The 21,234-nt window shown below is 47.9% G+C and overlaps 4 protein-coding genes across 4 annotated transcripts; 2 read left to right on the top strand and 2 right to left on the bottom strand.

The window, feature by feature from the left end:
* Positions 1 to 856: 856 nt before the first annotated feature.
* On the bottom strand, positions 857 to 1,271 carry LOC128468904 (histone H3). Its single transcript, XM_053450720.1, has one exon. The coding sequence runs from the start codon at positions 1,265 to 1,267 to the stop codon at positions 857 to 859; it is 411 nt and encodes a 136-aa protein (XP_053306695.1). The 5' UTR covers positions 1,268 to 1,271.
* A 648-nt stretch (positions 1,272 to 1,919) lies between these two features.
* Positions 1,920 to 2,268, top strand: LOC128469017 (histone H4). Its single transcript, XM_053450817.1, has one exon. It carries the CDS (start codon positions 1,948 to 1,950, stop codon positions 2,257 to 2,259), a length of 312 nt encoding a protein of 103 aa, XP_053306792.1. The 5' UTR covers positions 1,920 to 1,947; the 3' UTR covers positions 2,260 to 2,268.
* Positions 2,269 to 4,745: 2,477 nt separating this feature from the next.
* On the bottom strand, positions 4,746 to 5,336 carry LOC128468992 (histone H2B 1.1-like). The gene has a single exon (XM_053450795.1). It carries the CDS (start codon positions 5,133 to 5,135, stop codon positions 4,755 to 4,757), a length of 381 nt encoding a protein of 126 aa, XP_053306770.1. The 5' UTR covers positions 5,136 to 5,336; the 3' UTR covers positions 4,746 to 4,754.
* Positions 5,337 to 5,481: 145 nt separating this feature from the next.
* LOC128469056 (histone H2A type 2-B-like) lies at positions 5,482 to 5,880 on the top strand. Its single transcript, XM_053450851.1, has one exon. It carries the CDS (start codon positions 5,488 to 5,490, stop codon positions 5,878 to 5,880), a length of 393 nt encoding a protein of 130 aa, XP_053306826.1. The 5' UTR covers positions 5,482 to 5,487.
* Positions 5,881 to 21,234: the final 15,354 nt, after the last annotated feature.

The raw sequence follows: 21,234 nt of genomic DNA, 5'->3' as shown, positions 1-21,234 counted from the left end.
CTCTTCCTCGCCAGGGTATAATTTTGTTCTGCAGCTAGTTGCTTTGGTCCGCTCTGGCCTGGAAGGAGTAGATCCCACCACTTGCCACCAATGTGACGGATCGTCCTGTGCCCCAGACTGGACACATCCGCCCGTCAGCTCCTTCCCTCTCCCAGTAAGCGGACACGCTGTGGCTGTCCGAAGAAAGCAGTCACAGACCAGCACTTCCCTCAATCATGAGACAGAACTTCATGCTTTGAGGTTAAAAACAGAACTCCCTTTATTACAAACACACAGAACTTATATACAATCTCCATTCACTGTGCACCAAACCCAACCCCCAATCCCATCAGTCACATCCCCTCACAAATCCCATCAGTATACAGGGGATGTATCAGGTGAGGGGATTAAGGGATACAATGGGTTCCCCCACCTGTGTTATCCCCCCTGTAGTGCGGGTGCCGTCTGGGCAGATAGGGCTGTGCTGGCTGATTAAGAGCCCCAGCCAGATTATAGGATCGTCTCTTTGAAGGCTGGAGCTGCAGCCACATTCAAACCGGGTACACATAAATATAATAATAATAATAACAGTGAGGATCAGACAGGGTTCGTCACAATAGAGATAAGGGGCGGTCTTAAAGATTGTGCTTTGCCGTTAGTCGTTATGCCCAGCCGGGGACTCGGCCGCTCAAGGGCTCGCTCGGTAGTGGGATAGCGGTGTGAGATATTTCAAGTTTGGGCGCGAGCAAAAGGGTTAATTTCGTGCATGCGAAGGGAGACACAAAACACAAGCTCGTTTGAGTGACAACGTGGTGGCTCTTAAAAGAGCCTTTGTGAGGGGTGAGGGGGAAACAGTGTTCGCCCACACCACGTTTACTTAGGCACGTTCACCTCTGATCCTACGAGCCAGCTGAATATCTTTTGGCATGATAGTAACCCGCTTAGCGTGAATAGCACACAAGTTGGTGTCTTCGAAAAGCCCTACGAGGTAAGCCTCGCTGGCTTCCTGGAGAGCCATAACAGCAGAACTTTGGAAACGTAGATCGGTCTTGAAGTCTTGAGCAATCTCACGCACCAGCCGTTGGAAAGGCAGCTTTCGGATAAGCAACTCAGTGGACTTCTGGTAACGGCGGATTTCCCTAAGAGCTACGGTGCCCGGGCGGTAGCGATGCGGCTTCTTCACACCACCAGTAGCCGGAGCGCTTTTCCTCGCAGCTTTGGTCGCCAGCTGCTTCCGAGGAGCTTTTCCTCCGGTGGACTTACGGGCTGTCTGCTTGGTGCGAGCCATGCTGGTGCGTGCAGATCTGATTCACTGACGAATACAACAGAACTATAACGATTCTGTGGCCAACTCAACCCCTTTATAGAGTAGCGGTGAATGTGATTGGATACGCTTAATCACGCCCCTCTTTTTCATAGGCTAGGACGATGGTTTGAAAAAGCCCGCCTTTGATCAAGAGACTTCGGTGTGGAGCGTTATCTTTTTATATATTTATTTTAATTACATGCGCGAATCGTTCATTTATTCGTTAGCTGCGGTTCTTTTTTTATTTATTTCTTCTCCTTTCTTTTGGTCAGCCTCCTACCTAGTGAAGCTGTGTACTGGCTGACCGTTAATAGCGATACGGCAAAAGCTAAAAGCCCGCCTTTATCTTGGTCTCCGTTTAGCGTTTATTTACAGCGAAATGCTGCCACCTAGTGGTAAATGAGGGATCGTCGAAAGCGATCACGTGGAGGTGAGGGAGGCAAAAGCATTAAGGTTTTTGATATTCCTAAATAGCCAATCGGTGGCTGAGGCACGCTTGGAAGCTTCTCCAGCCAACCAACGACAAGCATATATTAAAAAAGCAACGCCCCCTTGAGGCAGACTGGTGCAGTTCCCCATCAGGTCCGTCCAGTACGCATAAAAGAAAGCGGGCCGGCCGTACGCGATTATTGTGCTGTGGAACTCGTGGAGTAAACGTGAGCATGTCTGGCCGTGGCAAAGGAGGTAAGGGACTCGGGAAAGGTGGCGCAAAGAGGCACAGGAAGGTGCTTCGGGATAACATCCAGGGTATCACTAAGCCTGCTATCCGCCGTTTGGCTCGCAGAGGAGGTGTAAAGCGTATCTCTGGGCTGATCTATGAGGAGACCCGTGGTGTGCTCAAAGTGTTTTTGGAGAATGTGATTCGTGACGCAGTCACTTATACTGAGCATGCCAAGAGGAAAACCGTTACCGCTATGGACGTGGTGTATGCCTTGAAACGCCAAGGCCGTACTCTGTACGGTTTCGGAGGTTAAGCTTGTTGACTCGTCACCCGGAAACATCCAACGGCTCTTTTCAGAGCCACCCACACACTCTCCTGGGCTATGATCATGTTGTCCCCGTGTCTGCCCGCGTTTTTCTATGCATGCCTTGAAATAACCAGCTTAACAGTGGCCGGGTCTGGCTATAGATTGAGCTACTGGCAGGATCGGAGTGCTGGGAGTTGGGCCCGTTTGCAGAACATGTGCTGGGATCAGCAGCTGGTGTCCTCCAAAGGCTGGCCCATGGCTGGCTTGAAGTGGCTGGCCCATGGCTGGCTTGAAGGGGGGCCGGCCCAGGATTATTATGTTCCGTCTGTGGTGTAGTTCTCTTAATTCTGTATGTCCCAGTATGTGTGTGATTTTTATTATGCCTTTGTCGTCCCCTCGTGTCTTATCCTGTCCGTGTGCCACATGTCCGCACTACCGCGTCATGTCGGATTCGGCGCTGCCCTTTTCAGGGCGGTAGAGCGCTGTATTGCTATACTTCCGTATACTACAGCGCCACCGGGGTTTCTGAAGAGCTGTGTCCTCTGCTAGGATCACGCATTTTCCTTTTCAGGACAATAGCCCTACTGTGTTGCTCAGCTTCGGCTAGCCGCAGTGGTAAAGCAGCCCCTTCTCTCTGCAAAGCTAGTTTTGTCTGGCGGTGAAGGGGTTAATCTCTTAGATCCCAGCAAGAGAAATCGGCAATTAGCTGGAATACCCAGTCGGGGTACAGGTCGTTGCCATCACAGGAGCCCCTTCACCTTGGGCTTCTCTTCCCAGATAGCCTGGTCGATGGGCACAACACCCCAGCTAACCTGGAGAGCTAATAGTCCGACAAAAGGGCTAGATCAGGGGCGTCCAACATGCGGCCCGCGGGCCAAATGCGGCCCGCGAGACCTCGAGGTGCGGCCCGCGTAAGATCGGCAGCCAGGGCAACCGATCTTACGAGAGCCGCACCTCAAGCCCTGCTACTTACTTGTGGGAGGGTCTTCTGGACTGCACACAGAGGAAGCGGAGTTCACATGACATCCTACTTCCTCTGTGCTTTAGCAGAGAAGGCAGAGGGAGGCCGCGCCCCCTGCTGAAGTCTGTAAGCGGCATCGAGGAGCTGCAGTACAGGTAAGGGGGTGGGGAGGGTGTTTGAATGAGTGTGTGTGATTGAGGGAATGAATCTGTGAATGAATGATTATATGAATAAATTAGTGTGTGTGTGTGTGATAGCATGGATGTGTAAGTGCTGGAACCTAGGCATGATGGAACTGTGATTGCTGTTAGCAATCACACTCATATCATGCCAAGTCAGCCAGTACATGCTGAAACCTGGCCAGCTGCCCCCCTTGTGTATTGATGCTGCCAGCAGTATGGGGTCTGCACTTACAGCCACCCTGTACCAGCATGTACTGGCTGACTTGGCATGATAGGAGTGTGATTGCTAACAGCAATCACAGTCCCATAATGCCTAGGCTCCAGTATTTACTGGATGGATGTGTAAGTGCTGGAACCTAGGCATGATGGGACTGTGATTGCTGTTAGCAATCACACTCCTATCATGCCAAGTCAGCCAGTACATGCTGAAACCTGGCTAGCTGCCCCCCTTGTGTATTGATGCTGCCAGCAGTATGGGGTCTGCACATCACTTACAGCCGCCCTGTACCAGCGTGTATTGGCTGACTTGGCATGATAGGAGTGTGATTGCTAACAGCAATCACAGTCCCATCATACCTAGGTTTCAGCATTTACTGAATGGATGTGTAAGTGCTGGAACCTAGGCATGATGGGACTGTGACTACTGTTAGCAATCACACTCCTATCATGACAAGTCAGCCAGTACATGCTGAAACCTAGCTAGCTGCCCCCCTTGTGTAGTGATGCTGCCAGCAGTATGGGGTCTGCACATCACTTACAGCCACCCTGTTCCAGCATGTACTGGCTGACTTGGCATGATAGGAGTGTGATTGCTAACAGCAATCACAGCGAGCACAGTCCCATCATGCCTAGGTACCATCATTTACTGGTTGTCTGGGTTGTCAGCATTTACTGGTTGCCAAGTCATTTTGCTAATTTTGTCCAGTTGTGTGTTACCTACTTTTATTAAAAATGTGAGTTTTTATTATTATTTTTAAAGGTGGGGGTCATTTTCGGTTTTGGCTAAGTGAACCCTGAATGTTTTGGTCCAGAATTTTCATTTTAGTTCATCCCTAGAATAAATCTAGGGAATCCTGAATTTGTAGTCGCAAAACTTTCTAGGCCCAGAAATCAGTGAGAGGAAGAGTAAAGGTTTTGTGTCATTTTACTTTATTTTAATCTGCATATTTTATTAAAGGCCATATTTTTTGTCACAGTGAAAAATGAGTGCGGCCCGCGCACGTATACAATTCTGATGAAGTGGCCCACTGCAGAAAAAACTTGGACACCCCTGGGCTAGATCATTCACATAGCTCTGAGACAGACCGTGTGGGTGGCTCTCAAAAGAGCCTTTGTTTAAAGAAAGAACAAAGAGAACTTTACTTGGCGCTGGTGTACTTGGTAACAGCCTTGGTGCCCTCTGACACAGCGTGCTTGGCCAGCTCTCCAGGAAGGAGGAGGCGTACAGCAGTCTGAATCTCCCGAGAAGTGATGGTGGAGCGCTTGTTGTAATGGGCTAGGCGTGAAGCTTCCCCGGCAATGCGCTCAAAGATATCGTTGACAAACGAGTTCATGATGCCCATGGCCTTGGAGGAAATGCCAGTGTCTGGATGCACCTGCTTTAATACCTTGTAGACATAGATCGCGTAGCTTTCCTTTCTGCTCTTCCTGCGCTTCTTCCCGTCTTTTTTCTGAGTCTTCGTAACAGCTTTCTTAGAGCCTTTCTTCGGAGCAGGCACAGATTTCGCTGGATCAGGCATCGCGTCTATTTTCCTTTCAACACGCAACACAGGAGAAAGTGATGAACACTGAAGCGTAACTGCGCTGGGCCCTTCCCTTTATAGGCACCGCATGCAAATAAGGCCGTTCTGCTGTCTCGCGTCCGATTCGATGAGGTTGTCACGTGTGCAGATGCGGCCGCCCATGAACCGCAGTGCCTACACCGATTGGTGTCTCAGACTATGTCCACCCGATTGGATGTTTTGAAAAGGAACCAATCAGTGACGAATAGCGTCACGGGGGGAAGCTACAAATAGCTGGGTAAGGGTGCGGCGTTTCATTTTAACGTGTTTCTTAGTCGGTTATCAGGGTGGTGGTTTGTCGAGAGATATCATGTCTGGCAGAGGAAAACAAGGTGGAAAGGTTCGTGCCAAGGCGAAGACACGTTCTTCCCGAGCTGGTCTGCAGTTCCCTGTCGGCCGTGTGCATAGGCTTCTTCGCAAGGGTAATTATGCCGAGAGAGTAGGAGCCGGCGCACCCGTGTATCTGGCAGCGGTGTTGGAGTATCTGACTGCTGAGATATTGGAGCTGGCTGGTAACGCTGCACGCGACAACAAAAAGACCCGTATCATTCCTCGGCACCTGCAACTTGCCGTTCGTAACGACGAGGAGCTCAATAAGCTGCTCGGAGGGGTCACCATTGCTCAGGGAGGTGTTCTACCCAACATCCAGGCGGTGCTCTTGCCCAAGAAGACCGAGAGCCACAAGCCTGCCAAGAGCAAGTGAGTGCGGTAATCGGTAACCTCAGAGCAATTGGCCAACACCACCAAAAGGCTCTTTTCAGAGCCACCCATAATCTCTGGAACAAGCTGTATCTGTCTTGCTATAAACTTGCTGCAAACTTCCCTAAAGGCAACTGCTTTCCACTGCAGTTTTTCAGCCCGATGTTTAGTTGCTGAGCTTCACGGTGGCTAAACACCATTCATACAAACTACATTATACACCATACCCCGTTTTAGGGCTAAAATTCGAGGCAAAACTGCCAGCACTTACACGGATAAATATGGTTCTCAAGAAAGGTGGGTGGGCAAGTGCTACCACACGGTGGCAGCATTGCATAGGAAATTGTGGTTTACCGCAAATTAATGTGGCAGAAGCCGGGGAATCACTCAGCTGTGTGATGATCGTGTAGCTGGCAATGGTCTGGGAAGCGTATTAATGAATTTGATAATCATTCTGAGAGAGAGCCGTGAGTAGCTCCACTGTAGACATCTCCCTTGCCTCTGAAAGCTTAATTGCTAAGAAGGGATTAACCCTTCCTATACCCCAAAGTAGTGATGCAAAGTTCGGATCAGTAAAGTGAATCGGATCATTTCGAGTCGGTCATTGAAATGATCCGATTCATGATCCGAATCTTCGGATCACTCAGTGTGACTCATAGAAGTTACTGTTTCCCCAGTCCCTCCCTGCAGTCAAACTAACGATTGGCCCCGCCCCTTTCATTAGCGTCAATGAACCCTCCTGCCTGCCTACTCTAGCGATGTCACTGAAGGCAGAGAATCGTTCAGAGATTCGAACCATTCAGAGAATATCACGGACACCACACTTTTATAAATAAATACATTAATAATCTTCACTGCCCCCAGGATTTAGATTCCTCTTAGATTACCCACCTTAAGATTGCTTTTAGATTGCTTTACCTCTAACTGCACCTTTAGTTAACTTTATAAAATTAACCCTCAGTCCTCAGCATTAAATTAACCCTAAACACCCCATTAACCATTACTGCCCCTAAATTAACCCTAAAGACCCTCATTAACCATAACTGCCCCGGCGCGGCTATCGAACCCACGCCGGCTGTCCCGAGGTCCATCCCGGGGGAAGCTTCAACCTACTGCCGCTTGGCTCCCCTTCCTGTCCTACCTCATCCCTGTATCACCTGCTCTACCCATGGACTTCGGCTCTCGTAGCCCAGACACCCCCGCAGAGACTGGGGATCCCTTGTCACTGGAGCCGCTAGAGAGGTGGCGATCAGGCGGTGCGGCTATCGTACAAACGCCGGCTGTCCCGGGGAAACTTCGATTTGCTGGGGTCCCTACGGATATTGCGGGGCTCGGTTGCCTAAGCGTGGTGCCGGACCGTCTGGGCAGGGAGGGAAGATGTGTGCCTGATTTATGACCTTTTTATCACCTAACCTGTATATAAGCCTGTGTGTTTCCCCAATAAAGTCTGTTACTTCCCTGGAACGTTAGTTTCGTCTAATGCTTCAGGGACCCGCTGGGTCACTAATTGTTCTTTTCAGGACATTTACGGCACTGTACTCAGCTACGCCTCGGCGGGCTGCGGTGCCGTGAAGCTAGGGTCACCGGACCAGCTCGTGAGCCCTGCTCTACTAGTGTCGGTGTGACGGACCGACCAGGGACCTCAGGTTGTCCCTCTCCGCCAAGAGCGACTTCTCCCTTCAGGACAATAATTCCCCGCAATCTGTAGGCAATATCCCCAAGCAAAGTAAAGGGATATCGCTATCCGGTACCCAAATAACCAGGCAAGACTAGTCTTTAGGTACAACAAAAGGATTAACTGTTTATTATGGGACAGGTGTCGCCTTTTATAGGTAGGGACACCACGAGGGGGGGAGGAGCAATACAACAGGACACCGGCACCACTAAGTCTGGGAGATAAAGAGCACACATTATCTTTATTAGATTATCTCTCAGACCTTAGTGTGCCGTGTGCAAACTTTTACAAAATAAGGCAATAATATACATTTTTATTAATAACACATTAAAGAGTTTCATGTCACTGGATAACATTAACTGAGGGGTAGGGTGACTCTTGGAACCATCACATTACTCCCCCCTTTGTTTCCAGTGACAGACCCGGCTAGACCCCAACGGGTCAGCTTAGGGGTGTTTCTTTGGTTAGGTGGCTAACTCCGATTGCAACGCGCAAGCATAGTCCTGGAGGCCATCGACAAGTCGATCTACCATCCTTTGGAACGTCGCCGGAGCGTTCTTCATCCCAAACTGCATTACCCTAAATTGGTATAGTCCCAATGGGGTGATGAAGGCCGATCTCTCTTACCACGAGAGATGCGGTGTAACAAATCATCTACTCGGGGCATGGGGTACGTGTCAGTCACAGTCCGGTCATTGAGCCTGCGGTAGACTACACAGAACCGGGTCGTCCCATCTCTCTTAGGCACTAGGACTACCGGAAAAGCCAAGGGGCTCTCGGACGTCTCAATCACTCTCAGATCGAGCATCTCCCTAATCTCCATTAACATCCCTTCTCGGACAGACTCAGGAACTCGGTACGCCGCTTGGCGTAACGGGGTCTGCCCTGGAGTCTCCACGCAGTGGTGCATCCGGGGAGGGCAGAGAGTAAGCCGCCTCTCTGATCTAACAGCTGGCGAACTTGGGCCTTCTGGGATTCCCCTAACTGCACCGCTAACTATATCGCGCCAAGTTCCCTCGTCCCTGACGCTACCTGGGGCAACGGTAATCCCTCAGGGTCATCTATCGCCGGGGTGCAAATAATTGCTACTTCCTCGGGACGCTCCTGGTAGGCTTTCAACATGTTCACACAGAAGGTTCGCTGGATCCTTCCGTCTGCACATTTAGCTACCATGTAGGTGGTGTTGCACAGTTGCTTCACCACCCGATACAATCCCTGCCACACCACCTGCAGCTTATCCTGACGGGATCGTTTAAGCGCTAGGACCTTCTGCCCTACTTCAAAGGCACGGCTCCGGGGCGGTCCGCTCGTACCACCGTTTCTGCCAACCTTGCGCCACTTGAAGGTTTTCCCGGACCATGTCCGTGTGGTTCTTCAATCTATCCCAGAAGGCCAACACGTATTCTACTATGGTCGGCCCTTCGGTCCCTGCCAGTGCTCTCTAAGCAAATCTAGGGGGGTAACCGGTGGCATAGTCCACGAGAGCGAGGATAAATTTCCCTTCTTACTCCCGGTAGCATATGAGATAGGTCCGCCTATCTGAATAGGGCAGGGAAGATTTAAACCCCCAGAACCTCCCCTGTACCCACAGTTCTTTCCTGCCCTATCCGGGTAGGTACATCCCCCGCTTTGGGTAGCGGGCAAGCGTTTCTCGGCCATTTAAGCCCTCTCCTCGGTAGGAACCTGTTTACCGGAGCAGGGAAAGGCTCCTTCACTCAGGGTCCTTGGAAGGACTCTAGCCTACTTACCTTTAGCAGCCCTTGGGCAGGCTAACTGGAAGCAGAACGCCGGGACTCTGCTTCAGTCTGCCGACGATTTCAGCCAGGAAGCGTCTGATCTTTGCGGTGGCGTGCTTCCGGTCTCGTCTCAGTCTGTCAGGAGGCATCTGAGGTCAGGAAGGGGGCAGATCTGTAAGCAGCTCTCAGGTCAGAGAAGGCTTTTTGGCGGTTTTCTGGACCTTTTTCCCTCGGTTTGGTAAGGTTTTTTATTAGCTTGTACTGCTTTTAGTTTGCAGTTTTCTTCTGATGAAGAGTCCTGGCTTCCTGAGATTTTCTGTTCTGGTGTTTTCTGCCTCTTAACCCAAGTAGGTTATGAGTCTATGGGAATTTGTCTGCGTTTGTTTTTTCTTTTTGTTTTAACCGTCTCCTATCCTTTATTATTAGGATGTCGCTAGATAAGCCAGACCTCCCTGAAGAATCACCAGCTCCTAGGTAGGCTGCATCCAAGACGAAACATTTTGCCTGTAAAAACTGCAAGGCTACAATGTCTGACGCCTCTAGGAAATTTTGCTCATCCTGCCTCAAAGCCAGAGAGGAGTCCATTTCAGAATTCAAGGAATGGATGAAGGCTGAGCTTCAGTCCACTTTTCAGCAGATCAAAACCTCTGTTATGTTTTCTTTACCTCAGCCTAGATCTGTGGGCCCCGACCCTCGGCCTGGGTTCCGGCCCTCTGGTCAGTATCCTTACACTTCAGATCCTGAAAAGGATTGGCAGATGTAAGATCCCGAATCCCTAGAGGAGGGGGAACTATCGGAAGAATCCTTCTTCTTTCCAGCAGAAGAAGTAAACAAGCTGGTTACTAGACTTGCGCATTCGTCTTCGGGCGAACATGAAAACGAGCACGAAGAGGCCATTTTTTTGTTCGTTCCGAAGACACGCCGAAGAGAATACAGTGCCGGCAAAACGTAGGCGAAGACGAAGACTCACAACCACGCAGCCGCCAAAATTTCAAACAGGAGTGAGCTGATCTCGTCTGTCCAATCAGCTCACTCTTGTGACGTCACGCTAAGGGTCTCGTCCAATGCCTGTGCTGCTGTTTTTTGAATTCTGAAGGCGCCTTTATAAGACCAGAGCTTGCCTGAGAGATCCATTCATTTTTCGCTGTGACTGCTTTGGCAACACTGCTGTGCTGCATCCGAGCGTTACAGAGAGATTGTTCTGTTCTGTGTGAGACTGGTAAGCCTTAGCCTGCCATTTCTCACAGTGTACTTCATCCTCACTTCAGTGCTACTTAATATAATTAATAATAATAATTTGATTAATTTAATTTTTTTTTTTATTTAATTTGTCATCAACTGTAGTGTAAGTGCTTGTGCCCGCTTGGGTGAAATCATGCGTCTTACTAATGATATCGCTAGTTTGGAGACTAAGCATAAGCTTACTTTAGACCTCGCCCTCCTGGTCCAGTTGGTTGCTCTGCGGGAGAGATTGGCGTCCCTAGTGGATAGTCAGTCCAGGAGGCTTTATCTCTTGACCCGTAGTCACTTCTATGAGTCTGGGGACAAGGCGGGTAGATTGCTTGCTAGGGCTCTCCGTGCTAAGAGGGCCCAGTCCTTTATACCGAAGGTCCGGGATCGCTCCGGCGCCACCCGACACTCCACACCTGACATAGCTGCCTGCTTCCGCGATTATTATGCCTCCCTATACAACCTCCCTCCTGCTCCGGGCTTGGCACCTTCCTTTCGGGACTCCTTGCGGCAGTATTTGGCTAAATATTTACCTAGGCGTGTTTCTCCGTCAGATGCTGCGCTTCTGGATGCCCCGATTGACCTTGCTGAGGTGGTGGCGGCCATTAAATCTCTCCCCAATGGCAAGAGTCCTGGCCCTGACGGACTTACGAAAGCTTATTACAATCAATTCGTTGCCACTTTAATGGCATGACTAATGGGGACCACTTTGACCCACATACCAACACTGCCCATATTACTGTTATCCTGAAGCCGGGCAAGGCGGCTGACCTTTGCGAAAGCTACCGTCCCATCTCATTACTCAACACTGACATAAAATTATTGGCTAAGATTCTTGCTACCCGTTTGGGGCCCCTTGTCCCGTCGCTCATCCACCTGGACCAGGTTGGCTTTGTCCCGGGGCGGGAGGCGAGGGATAATACCGCCAGAGTGCTTGACGTTCTTGACCGGGCTGGGCGCCTTAACATCCCGCTGGCTCTGATCTCCACGGACGCTGAGAAGGCGTTCGATAGGGTCTCGTGGCCCTGTCTATTCCAAGTGTTGCGCAGCTTGGGCCTGGGTGCGACTTTCTGTAACTGGGTCTCGGTGCTCTATTTTAATCCATCTGCTAGAATCAAGATTAATGGCTTTCTCTCTGACCCGTTTCTCCTGGCCAATGGGACTCGTCAGGGGTGCTTTCCCCCCTTTCCCCCCTTCTTTTCGCACTTAGTATGGAGCCTTTGGCCAATGCCATTAGAGCCAACCCTGGTATCTCCGGGATGTTGGTTTCGGGGGTGGAGCATAAACTCGCCTTGTTCGCAGACGACATGTTGGGGATCCTGTCTGCTCCCCTTACGTCCCTCCCCCATTTCTTCCAGGAACTGGAGACGTACCAAGCCTTTTCTAACTATAAGATTAATTTAGGTAAGTCGGAGATATTGGGTGTTCACCTGGCGGACGCTACTAGGCGGGAGTTGGGCTCTAGGTTTCCCATTAAATGGTGCGACTCGTCCCTTCGATTTTTGGGCCTCCAACTGCCTGCGGATCTCTCCCTTCTATTCTCCCTGAATTTTGTCCCTATCCTCCAGCGTGTCTCTCAGGACCTGTGTAAGTGGGCCTTCCCGCACGTATCGTGGTTTGTAAGGGTGGCCGTGGTTAAGATGAACATCTTGCCTCGGTTCCTGTACCTCTTTCACGCACTACCGATTTTTATTCCCAGAGATTATTTTAAGCAATGCCACCGTGTTTTTTTGAAGTACATTTGGTCGTCCGGACACCATCGCCTCGCTTTTTCCCATCTGGTCCGTCCTAAGCTCATGGGAGGCCTGGGTGTCCCACATTTGGAGCTGTATTACCATGCAGCTCATCTGCGTCGAGTGGTTGAGTGGACTATTAGGGCTCCTAAGCAGTGGGTGGCACTGGAGGAGGATGCGCTCCCGCACCCGGACCGTTGCTGGAGGTGTGAGGCTGATCCTGGCACTATTTTACATATCTGGTGGACTTGTCCCTTGGTTGCCCCCTTTTGGAAACTTGTGGAGGGAGTGATTCGGGAAGTTAATGACCGTAACTATGTGCTGACGCCTGAGGCGGCTCTCTTGCACTATACACCGCTACCGGTCGGTGTTTATGGGCACTCAGTGACGTACCATATATTGAGTGCGGCCAAAGCTGTCATTCCCCGTTTTTGGAGAAGCCGTGACACTCCACCGATCCAGGCTTGGGTTAGTAGGATGAACTTTTTTGCCCACATGGAGGAATTGGTGTGGGCTTCCAGGGGCAAGGAATATTTGTACAACAAGCGTTGGTTCTGGTGGAGGGAGCTTACTTCTTCCCCGCGTTTCCCTGCTCTTTTACAGTCCACCTGAGGTACCCTTGGGTCAGCACGGATTCGCCTCCCTCGGATTCACTTACGCGGCTCCTCCTTCCTGTTCCTGGGTGTAATTCTCCTTCTGTGTCTTTTGATTGCATCTCCCGTACCCCTGTGTTGTGGGGCTGTAGCGACCCGCGCCATCTGACTTTTATGTTGTGTTCATGATTTTGATGTTTTTTAGTTTCTGTTACTTCCCTCTCCGTGCACTGACATGCTTGTGTGCTTCCATGCGTACCTTCTTGTCACATGCATTGTGTATTGGAACCGTGTTGAGGGGGTCTTTTCTGGACACCGCTCTTCTCTTGTGTGCCCTGATTGTTGTGCACCTTTGGCACGCACTCTGTACTCGCATGTACTTCTATCTGGTGGTATTTGTCATGATGCTCTCTGTTATGCATGGTCCTCGTCCTGTGTAATAATGTATCGTATGCCTTATGACCACTGTTTCATCGTGATTTATTATGCAGTACTTTGTGCCTTTATATCCCACGTGTGCTTTTTGGTATGTTCTCGGATGTAACACACTATTGTATACCTGATTTTTTATGAAACGGAGACTTGACAAAAAAAAACTGTAGTGTAAGTGCTGTTGAGTTGACAGTGCACCCAGTGCCTCAGTGGCACTGGGGTGCCCTTGCCCTGGGCTGGCACTAGTGCCTATTGCCTGTCCTGTGTAAATAAATTAAATAGAATTTATAAATAATAATTTAATAGAATCTATAATTTAATAGTTCATTATTATATATATATATATATATATATATATATATATATTTGTCAGTCATATATGTATATATATACTATATATACTATAGTATACTAGTGTAGAGTGTACTGTAGACATTCATCTACTAGTGTCTAATTTAAAATCAGTAATATTAATTAATATAATTAATAATTGAATTCATTATAAAATTATATATATATTTGTCAGTTATAGTTAGTAATAGTATACTAGTGTAGAGTGTACTGTAGACATTCAAGACATCTACTAGTGTCTAATCTAAAATCATTAATATCAATAATTCTATAATTCTTTCTTGTCTTAATAGTTAATTAAATTAGCTATAAATAAAAGTAATAATATTAATTAATTACTACTAGCGTATAGTTCAGCTAATCTTATTAGTACTGGTGCTGCAGCTCTATAGTTTGTGCTTTGTTTTAGCAACAGTAAGAGACCAAGTCAATTTTTCTTAATTAATCTTTCATTTTATTTCATTTGTTTTGCTCAACTCAGTCCATCAGTGAAGTGAACTTGTTGGGCTAGTGAGTGCAGCCGCATAAGTGCTGTGTTTTTTTTTGATCAGCAAGCAGTGACGTTAACTGTTTTGCAAAGATTTTCTCATTTATTTTACATTTTATTTCAATTTTATTAAAAGTACCCTTAGTGTTTTGCTCACCTCAGTCCATCAGTGAAGTGAACTTGTTGGGCTAGTGAGTGCAGCAAGCAGTGAAGCTAACGGTTTTGCTCTGACATTTTATTTTATTTCTAATTCTTTTCAAGAAAAATTGACTGTGACGAGCTGTACTAAGCAAAGCTTCAAGCTACTAGCTGTAGTACTAAAATAATTCTAATCTTCTTTAATCTTAATCTATAATATATTATAAATAATAATATTCTAATCCATAATCTATAATATAAGTAATTCTAATTCTAAATTCTAATTCATAATCTATATTCTTCTATCTATAATACATAATATACAAGTAAATTAGTTCTAATCTATTAATATTATATAACTTAATATTAATTAATAAATCATATACTGAATCTGATTTAACCTCACTTTAGCTTAGTGGGTTTGAGAGCGTCTGCCTAGAGGTAGACTTATAGTAAGGAAATATAGTTTTAGCTATAGCTTAGTAGGCTAAGCTCTTAGGCCCGTGTAAATTCAAATTAAAAATAAAATACTGCTAGTTCTTAAATAGTTAATCTTGAGTTAATAATTTAAATAACTTTAGGACTTTGGCAGATTGCACACAGCACAGTGCAGTAGTGCATAGTTTTACTTTTTAAGCAGTAGCACTGAAGAGAACTTCCTCTAATTTTTTTGTCTTTAATTCGTTTTTCCTTTTTTTTATTTTTATTTTTTTATTTTTTTATTTTTATAGTTTTTTAAACACTACACTACACTATACTACACTACACACACAACACAAAATTTGAAATGGATCCTCCTTTTGGGACTAAGGAGGGACAAGCTCCATCTACCACCACCAGCACCACCACCAGCACCACCACCAGTTCTAAGATGCAGCCTTTGCGTCAGTCTAGTCGGCCAAGTAGGCCAAGCTCTCGCTTATCATTTGGGGAAGCATTGCTTGAAGGATCATCAAGTAAAGGAAAGGCACCAAAAGCAGGCAGTAGTAGTGCGGCTAGGCCCACAAGCTCTATGGTTTTTTACGGAAAGCCTAAAGCACCAGAAGCACGTTCAAAGTTAAAGGGTAGCACAAGTAGTACCAGCCCAGTGACTAAAAAGAAGTGCCTTTTGCCCCAAGCAGCATCTTCCCCATCCACCAGCAGCATGCAAGGTACCAAGCAGAGCCAAATTAGCAGCAAGACTCAGAGGGGTCCCAAACCAAAGCGATCTCATTCCTTTGTAGGGAAAACCACCACCCCCACCTCTACCGCCTCTACCACCACTAGTGCTGCGCCTATTGTTCCCACTGGTACCGCCACGCCATGTCCTCCTAGTACCTCTAGCAAGCCACCAAGTCCTTACAAAATTTTTGTAAAGACAGTTAGAGAGAGGGCTACACATAGTGGAACTCCACCTAGCGAGGTAGCAGAGGAGCCTGAGACTGAGAGGCCAAGTGCAGAGTCTATTCTTCCTGCTCGCACTACTACTAGTCACGAGTCTCACGACGATATCAGTCTTAGCTCCAGCCTAGCAGGAATTCCATTCGATCTGGCTAATGAAGAGCTAGACTATGAGCCAGAGGAAGTAGAGGAGATGAGTGGTCAGGAATCAGATTCCTCAGGGAGCAGTGTCCAAATGACTAGTGCACAATTTTCCCCTGAGCCTCCACCTTCTCCGCTACGATCATCACCATCACCACCACCAGCAGCAGCAGCAGCAGCAAAACCTAGCAAATCTAAAGCAATTAGCAGTCCCACTATGGCCATTACTGTTACCACCAGCCCCACCACCACTAGTTCTGCCTCTGTTCATCCACCCCGAGCAGTAAGAGCAGCACCCAAGGCACACTCCAAGGCTATGCGCGCCCCAATTTGGGAGCACTTTGAAAATGTTGAAGAAGGGCGCTATGGAAAGTGCAAACATTGTGGGAAGCTAAGAAGCAGAGGGAAAGTGTCTGGCCATTTTACCAGTGCTAGCATGAAGCATCACCTCAGCACTCAACACAACGCTGTGCTATTGGGGAAAGATGCAGAAGTAAAACTTAGTGCAGGCAGCATAGCTGGTGGCCGTGGAAAAACCCCAACAGCTTCTTCTTCTGAGCCAATAGCAACAGCAACAACTAGTGCTGGCAGCCAGAGACCAAGGCAGGTTGGAGCACTGCATGTCCAGCCCACCCTGGAACAATTTGTGGCATTCCAATCCAAAAGGTCAATGCCCAAACAGCAGGCCAATAAAGTAACGCGACTGATTGGTCAGTTCATTGCTGTTGGAGGGGCATCCTTCTCTATGATCGAATGGGAGCCTTTCAAACAATTGATGGCGGCTGTGGCTCCACAATATACAGTTCCGTCACGTTCCACTTTCAGCAGGAACATTGTCCTCTCATTGTATCGGTCCTGTGTTGCAGCAGTGAAAGAGGAGCTTTCCAAGGCTGCTGGTCAGTCTGTTCATTTCACTACAGATTTGTGGAGTGCACCTAGCGGCCAGCATGCCTTTCTTTCTTTGACAGCACACTGGTGGCAGCCCGGTGTGTCTAAGGAAGCTGCTGCAGCAGGCTACCGATCTTTCCTTCTCCATGCAGAAGTGATGGATGAAAAGCACACTTCCCAAAACATTCTGCATGCGATGAGGAAAATGTTTAGCCTTTGGGTGGGAGCAGAGGCGGGCACCAATGTTGAAGTTGGTTTTGTGGTAACTGACGGAGGTGCCAATATGGTGAAAGCGCTGCGAGATGGTCATATTGTTGGTGTGCGCTGTGCAGCCCACATCATCCATCTTGTAGTGAAGGCAGCAATGTCAGAAGGAACTAATGTGGCAGCAGTAGTTCTGTCCCGCTGCAGAAAGATCGCTGGGCACTTTCACCATAGTGTTAAGGCTAGCCAACTTTTGAGGGAAGAGCAAGAGAGGTCAGGTCTTCCCGTACACTGCCTACGTCAGGATTTCAGTACACGGTGGAACTCCACGTTAGACATACTGGAGAGGATTTTGGAGCAGCAGAGGGCAATCCATAATCTTGCCTCAGAGCACAATATTGGGATTACCTCTCCATTGAATAGGGAGGATTGGACAGTGATCGCCCAGCTAGTGGCAGTCCTTAAACCATTCAGGGATGCCACAGAAAATTTAAGCTCAAACACTGCCAGTCTGGCCCAGGTAATCCCAGTGTTCTCCCATCTAGGCAGCAAGATGGATGTGTTCCTTGGAAACCGTGAGGCTGTTCAAGGTGGCACTCTACATCCTGACGTAGCAGCCATAGTCAGGAAGCTGAAGGATCTGCTAAAAGTACACCTTCGCAAACGAATGGAAGAGAGTCCCGAAATGATGCTAGCGTGCCTTTGCGATCCAAGAATTAAGGGAAAGCTAGCTTTGAAATTTAATGTTCTCAGTAGCTACCGGGAGCAATTGGTCAACAAGGTGCGTGACTGGCAGCGTAAAATGGGAATGCTGTCCGAGGAGGGAGAGGTGCAGGAGGAGGAAGAGATGATGTGGTCTGCTACTCCTAGCAGCAGCATCAGCAGCAGTGCCACAAGCAGCACAATACAGCTGAGTGGAGCAGCTGCGTTTTGGGAAGAGGCACTTGGGAGTATAGTTGGACCATCTGACAGAGCTAGCAGCAGAAAGGAGAGTAGTGCTGCTGAAATGGTCAAACTTTACCTCTGTGAAGTTCCTTCTGCGCCTAATGTTGATCCTCTTAGCTACTGGGATGAAAAGAAGAGTGTGTGGCCTGCACTCTCATGGGTTGCGCAGCAGCTACTATCATGTCCGCCAACCACTGTTCAAAGTGAGCACGTGTTTTCTATGACTGGAAACATACTGAGTCCACAGCGCTCACGCATGGCACCTCATCTGATGGAGCAGATTGCCTTCCTTAAATTCAATCTGCCCAAGTTGGGTTACCCAGCTCTTAGCTTGGAAAGTTAATTTTTTTCTCTGTAATGTTTAAGGTAGTTTCTCCCCCTGGTTGCACGTGTTTGTGGTGTGGCAACGTCTGCTACCTCCGCCGGTGTAGCCAATTTACGCTAGGGCCTAGTGTCTGAGTTCTGGAAGTCCGCTCCCAAACGCCATGGACTGACAGACTTTCATGCTTTGCCCTGGGGTGAAACAGGTGAGCGGGTCGTCAATTGCCCACTCATTCACCTTTTTCCTTTTCCAACGCTGCTGCTGGTGGTGGTGCCAGCATCTTTTGCCAGTTCGCTTCCTAGCTGAAATCATGCCTCAAATGTCCCTAATGGAGAGGGTAGTTTCTCCCCCTGGTTGCACTTGCTGCGGTGTGGCAACGCCTGCTACCTCCGCCAATGTAGCCAGCTTACGCTAGGGCCTTGTGTCTGATCTCTGGAAGTCCGCTCCCAAACGCCAAGGACTGACAGTGTTTGGGTGCTTTGCCCTGGGGTGAAACAGGTGAGTGGGTCGCCAATTGCCCACTCATTCGCCTTTCCCATTTCCTTTTCCATTTCCATTTCATTATTTTCCTTCTGATACACAACCAACCAAACATAACACACACAATAACACAAATAACACAGTGACATAACACATAACACACATAACACATATAACACAGTGACAACACACATAACACACATAACACATACACGTACAATGCACAATTCACAAGGACCTTTCCTCTTGTTATTTGTCCTGGCCTTCACTTCTACACTCACTAGCATTAACGCTATAACTCACACTTCATACTATAACATTTTTCCATCCACATACCTGCCAACAGACCCAACTTTTTCAGGGACAGTCCTGCTTTTTTCCAGTCCTGTCCCATCTAATTTAGCTAAACTAGGTATGCAAATACACGTTGGTAGTTATAGCTCGGTAGGTAGCACTAGTATAAACATTAAATAAATATAATAAAGTACTAAATAATAAATCTAACTTTAAAATACATTTAAATTAACCCCTAATTTTTTTTAAAACCCATTAAAATTAAAATTAAATTATTATTTAGACATAATACATCTTTAACCAAAGCAGTGCACCGCTACTAATCTTAAACATAACCGTACATTAACCCTAAGCTATTTTTTAGTTCTTGTCCAACATTTTTCCATCCGCATACCTGCCAACACACCCAAGATTTTGGTGGACAGTCCTGCTTTTTTCCAGTCCTGTCCAGTAAAAGTTGGGTTGTTGCAAAGTATGCCATTGTAAATAGGTAGCAAATGTTAGGCATGTATTACAAGTGGTCCAAAATCAATTTAAAAATGTAAAATAATCCCTATTCTTTTATTAAACATCTATGGATGTGTGACTGTGTATGATAAACGGAGGCCAAGTTCCTTGGAGCATTTGTCTCTAGGTCATTTTGTGTACAGTACACCTCGGTACGTGTGTGCAACTCTATTGGTCGTTTCGGCAGGGGGCTGGCCTGCCATCAGCGAATGAAGTGCGTTCTGCAGTTCTGCAATTCACTAGTTAATGCCAGACCAGCCCCCTGCCGAAACAACCAATAGAGTTGCACACACGTTCCTTCACGGCAGCTGCTCCGATGTGTTGTTAACCCCGTATTAACCCCTGCTAGGCAACCGGGAAGGAAACGAAGATTAAACGAGCACGAAGAATGTCCGCGAATATTCGCCCGAAGAGAAGACAGGAACGGGCGAATATTCGCGGAATACGAAGATTCCCCCCCCCCCCGTAGACGAGCACGAAGACGAACACGAAGAGCCCCCTGGTGCCCAAGTCTACATTTTACCACCGCTCCCATCCTCATTCAACCCAAGGTGGCTGAACCTTTCCATTTGGAGGTGGATGCTTCGGATCTAGCGGTAGGAGCAGTCCTGTCCCAGAGACATGGGGAGAAACAAAGATTGCATCCGGTGGCTTACTACTCGCGTAAACTCACTCCAGCTGAGATGAACTATAGCGTGGGGGACAGAGAATTACTGGCCATAAAACAGGCTCTGGACACCTGGCGTCATCTGCTGGAAGGGACTCAACATCCAGAACAGCCCCGGAGGGAAAGAATTGGACAGAGGGGCCCCATGAATGTAGTGCGGACGAGGTACCCATGGTCAAGCCGGTTTAAGGGGTTAAGGCATGACTAAGCGGAAATTTTAGCACTGAAGGAGTTAAGTTTGGTGGCACGTGCAGGGCCAGAGGGGAGGGGGTAATTACCCTCCCTGGGGGGTATATAAGGAAGGGTCGTGGCCTATAGGGGCAATTATTTTCAAAGAGATTTTTCCCGCCCATCCCTCCCCTATTTTTTGCTCTGCCGGGTACTCTGGTTTGGTTAAGCTGGTACGGTGCAGGAGTTAACCATCTAGGTATGGTTACTTGTGGTGCACAGAGGTGTAAGTGCAGAACACTCCAGGGCCATGCGCCTCTGTGAATCGTAAGGTCGTGTGACTGCCGCGCTAGGGGACGCCGGCAGTTCCAGCAGAGATACAGGTGGGCACGCCCATACCAGCAGGTTATTAATTTGGTTATTAATGGTTACAATTGGTTATGTTGTCTTTCGTTTTGACAATAATTATTGATATATGTTGTGTCAAATTTGTTGTGTTTATAATATTTGACACTTTATGACATATTAATAAAGGTTGAGTGTCGCGGTGCTGAAGTATTTTAAGTCCGCACCGCGGACAAATAATTCCATTCTGACGTTAATAAAATTTTGAAATAAAGAAGTGTCTCTTGTTTTATTTGTGAAAGAGGTACCGAAACTGGACGCTACTTCATTCAAGTAACGGTATATACCGACCACCGGAATCTTGAATATCTTCGCTCCGCACGGCGACTCTGTCCTAGACAAGCTCGGTGGGCTCTCTTCTTCACAAGATTCAATCTACATATCACGTACCGCCCTGGGTCTCGCAATACCAAAGCAGATGCATTGTCTCGGTTACCTCCTGTATGGAGTTGTCCAGAGACCCAACCGGACACTATTCTTCCCTCCAGCCTCTTCCTCACCCTTCAACCATCTCTTATGGACTTTATTCGCTCTTTATCCCGCAGAGCCATAGTCCCAAGAACAAACCCCCCTATTCGTCGT

Source organism: Spea bombifrons, chromosome 11 (assembly GCF_027358695.1).
Source record: "Spea bombifrons isolate aSpeBom1 chromosome 11, aSpeBom1.2.pri, whole genome shotgun sequence".
NCBI lineage: Eukaryota > Metazoa > Chordata > Amphibia > Anura > Pelobatidae > Spea > Spea bombifrons.
The sequence above is the reverse complement of the archived record's forward strand: the minus strand, read 5'-3'. Positions and strand labels throughout refer to the sequence as shown.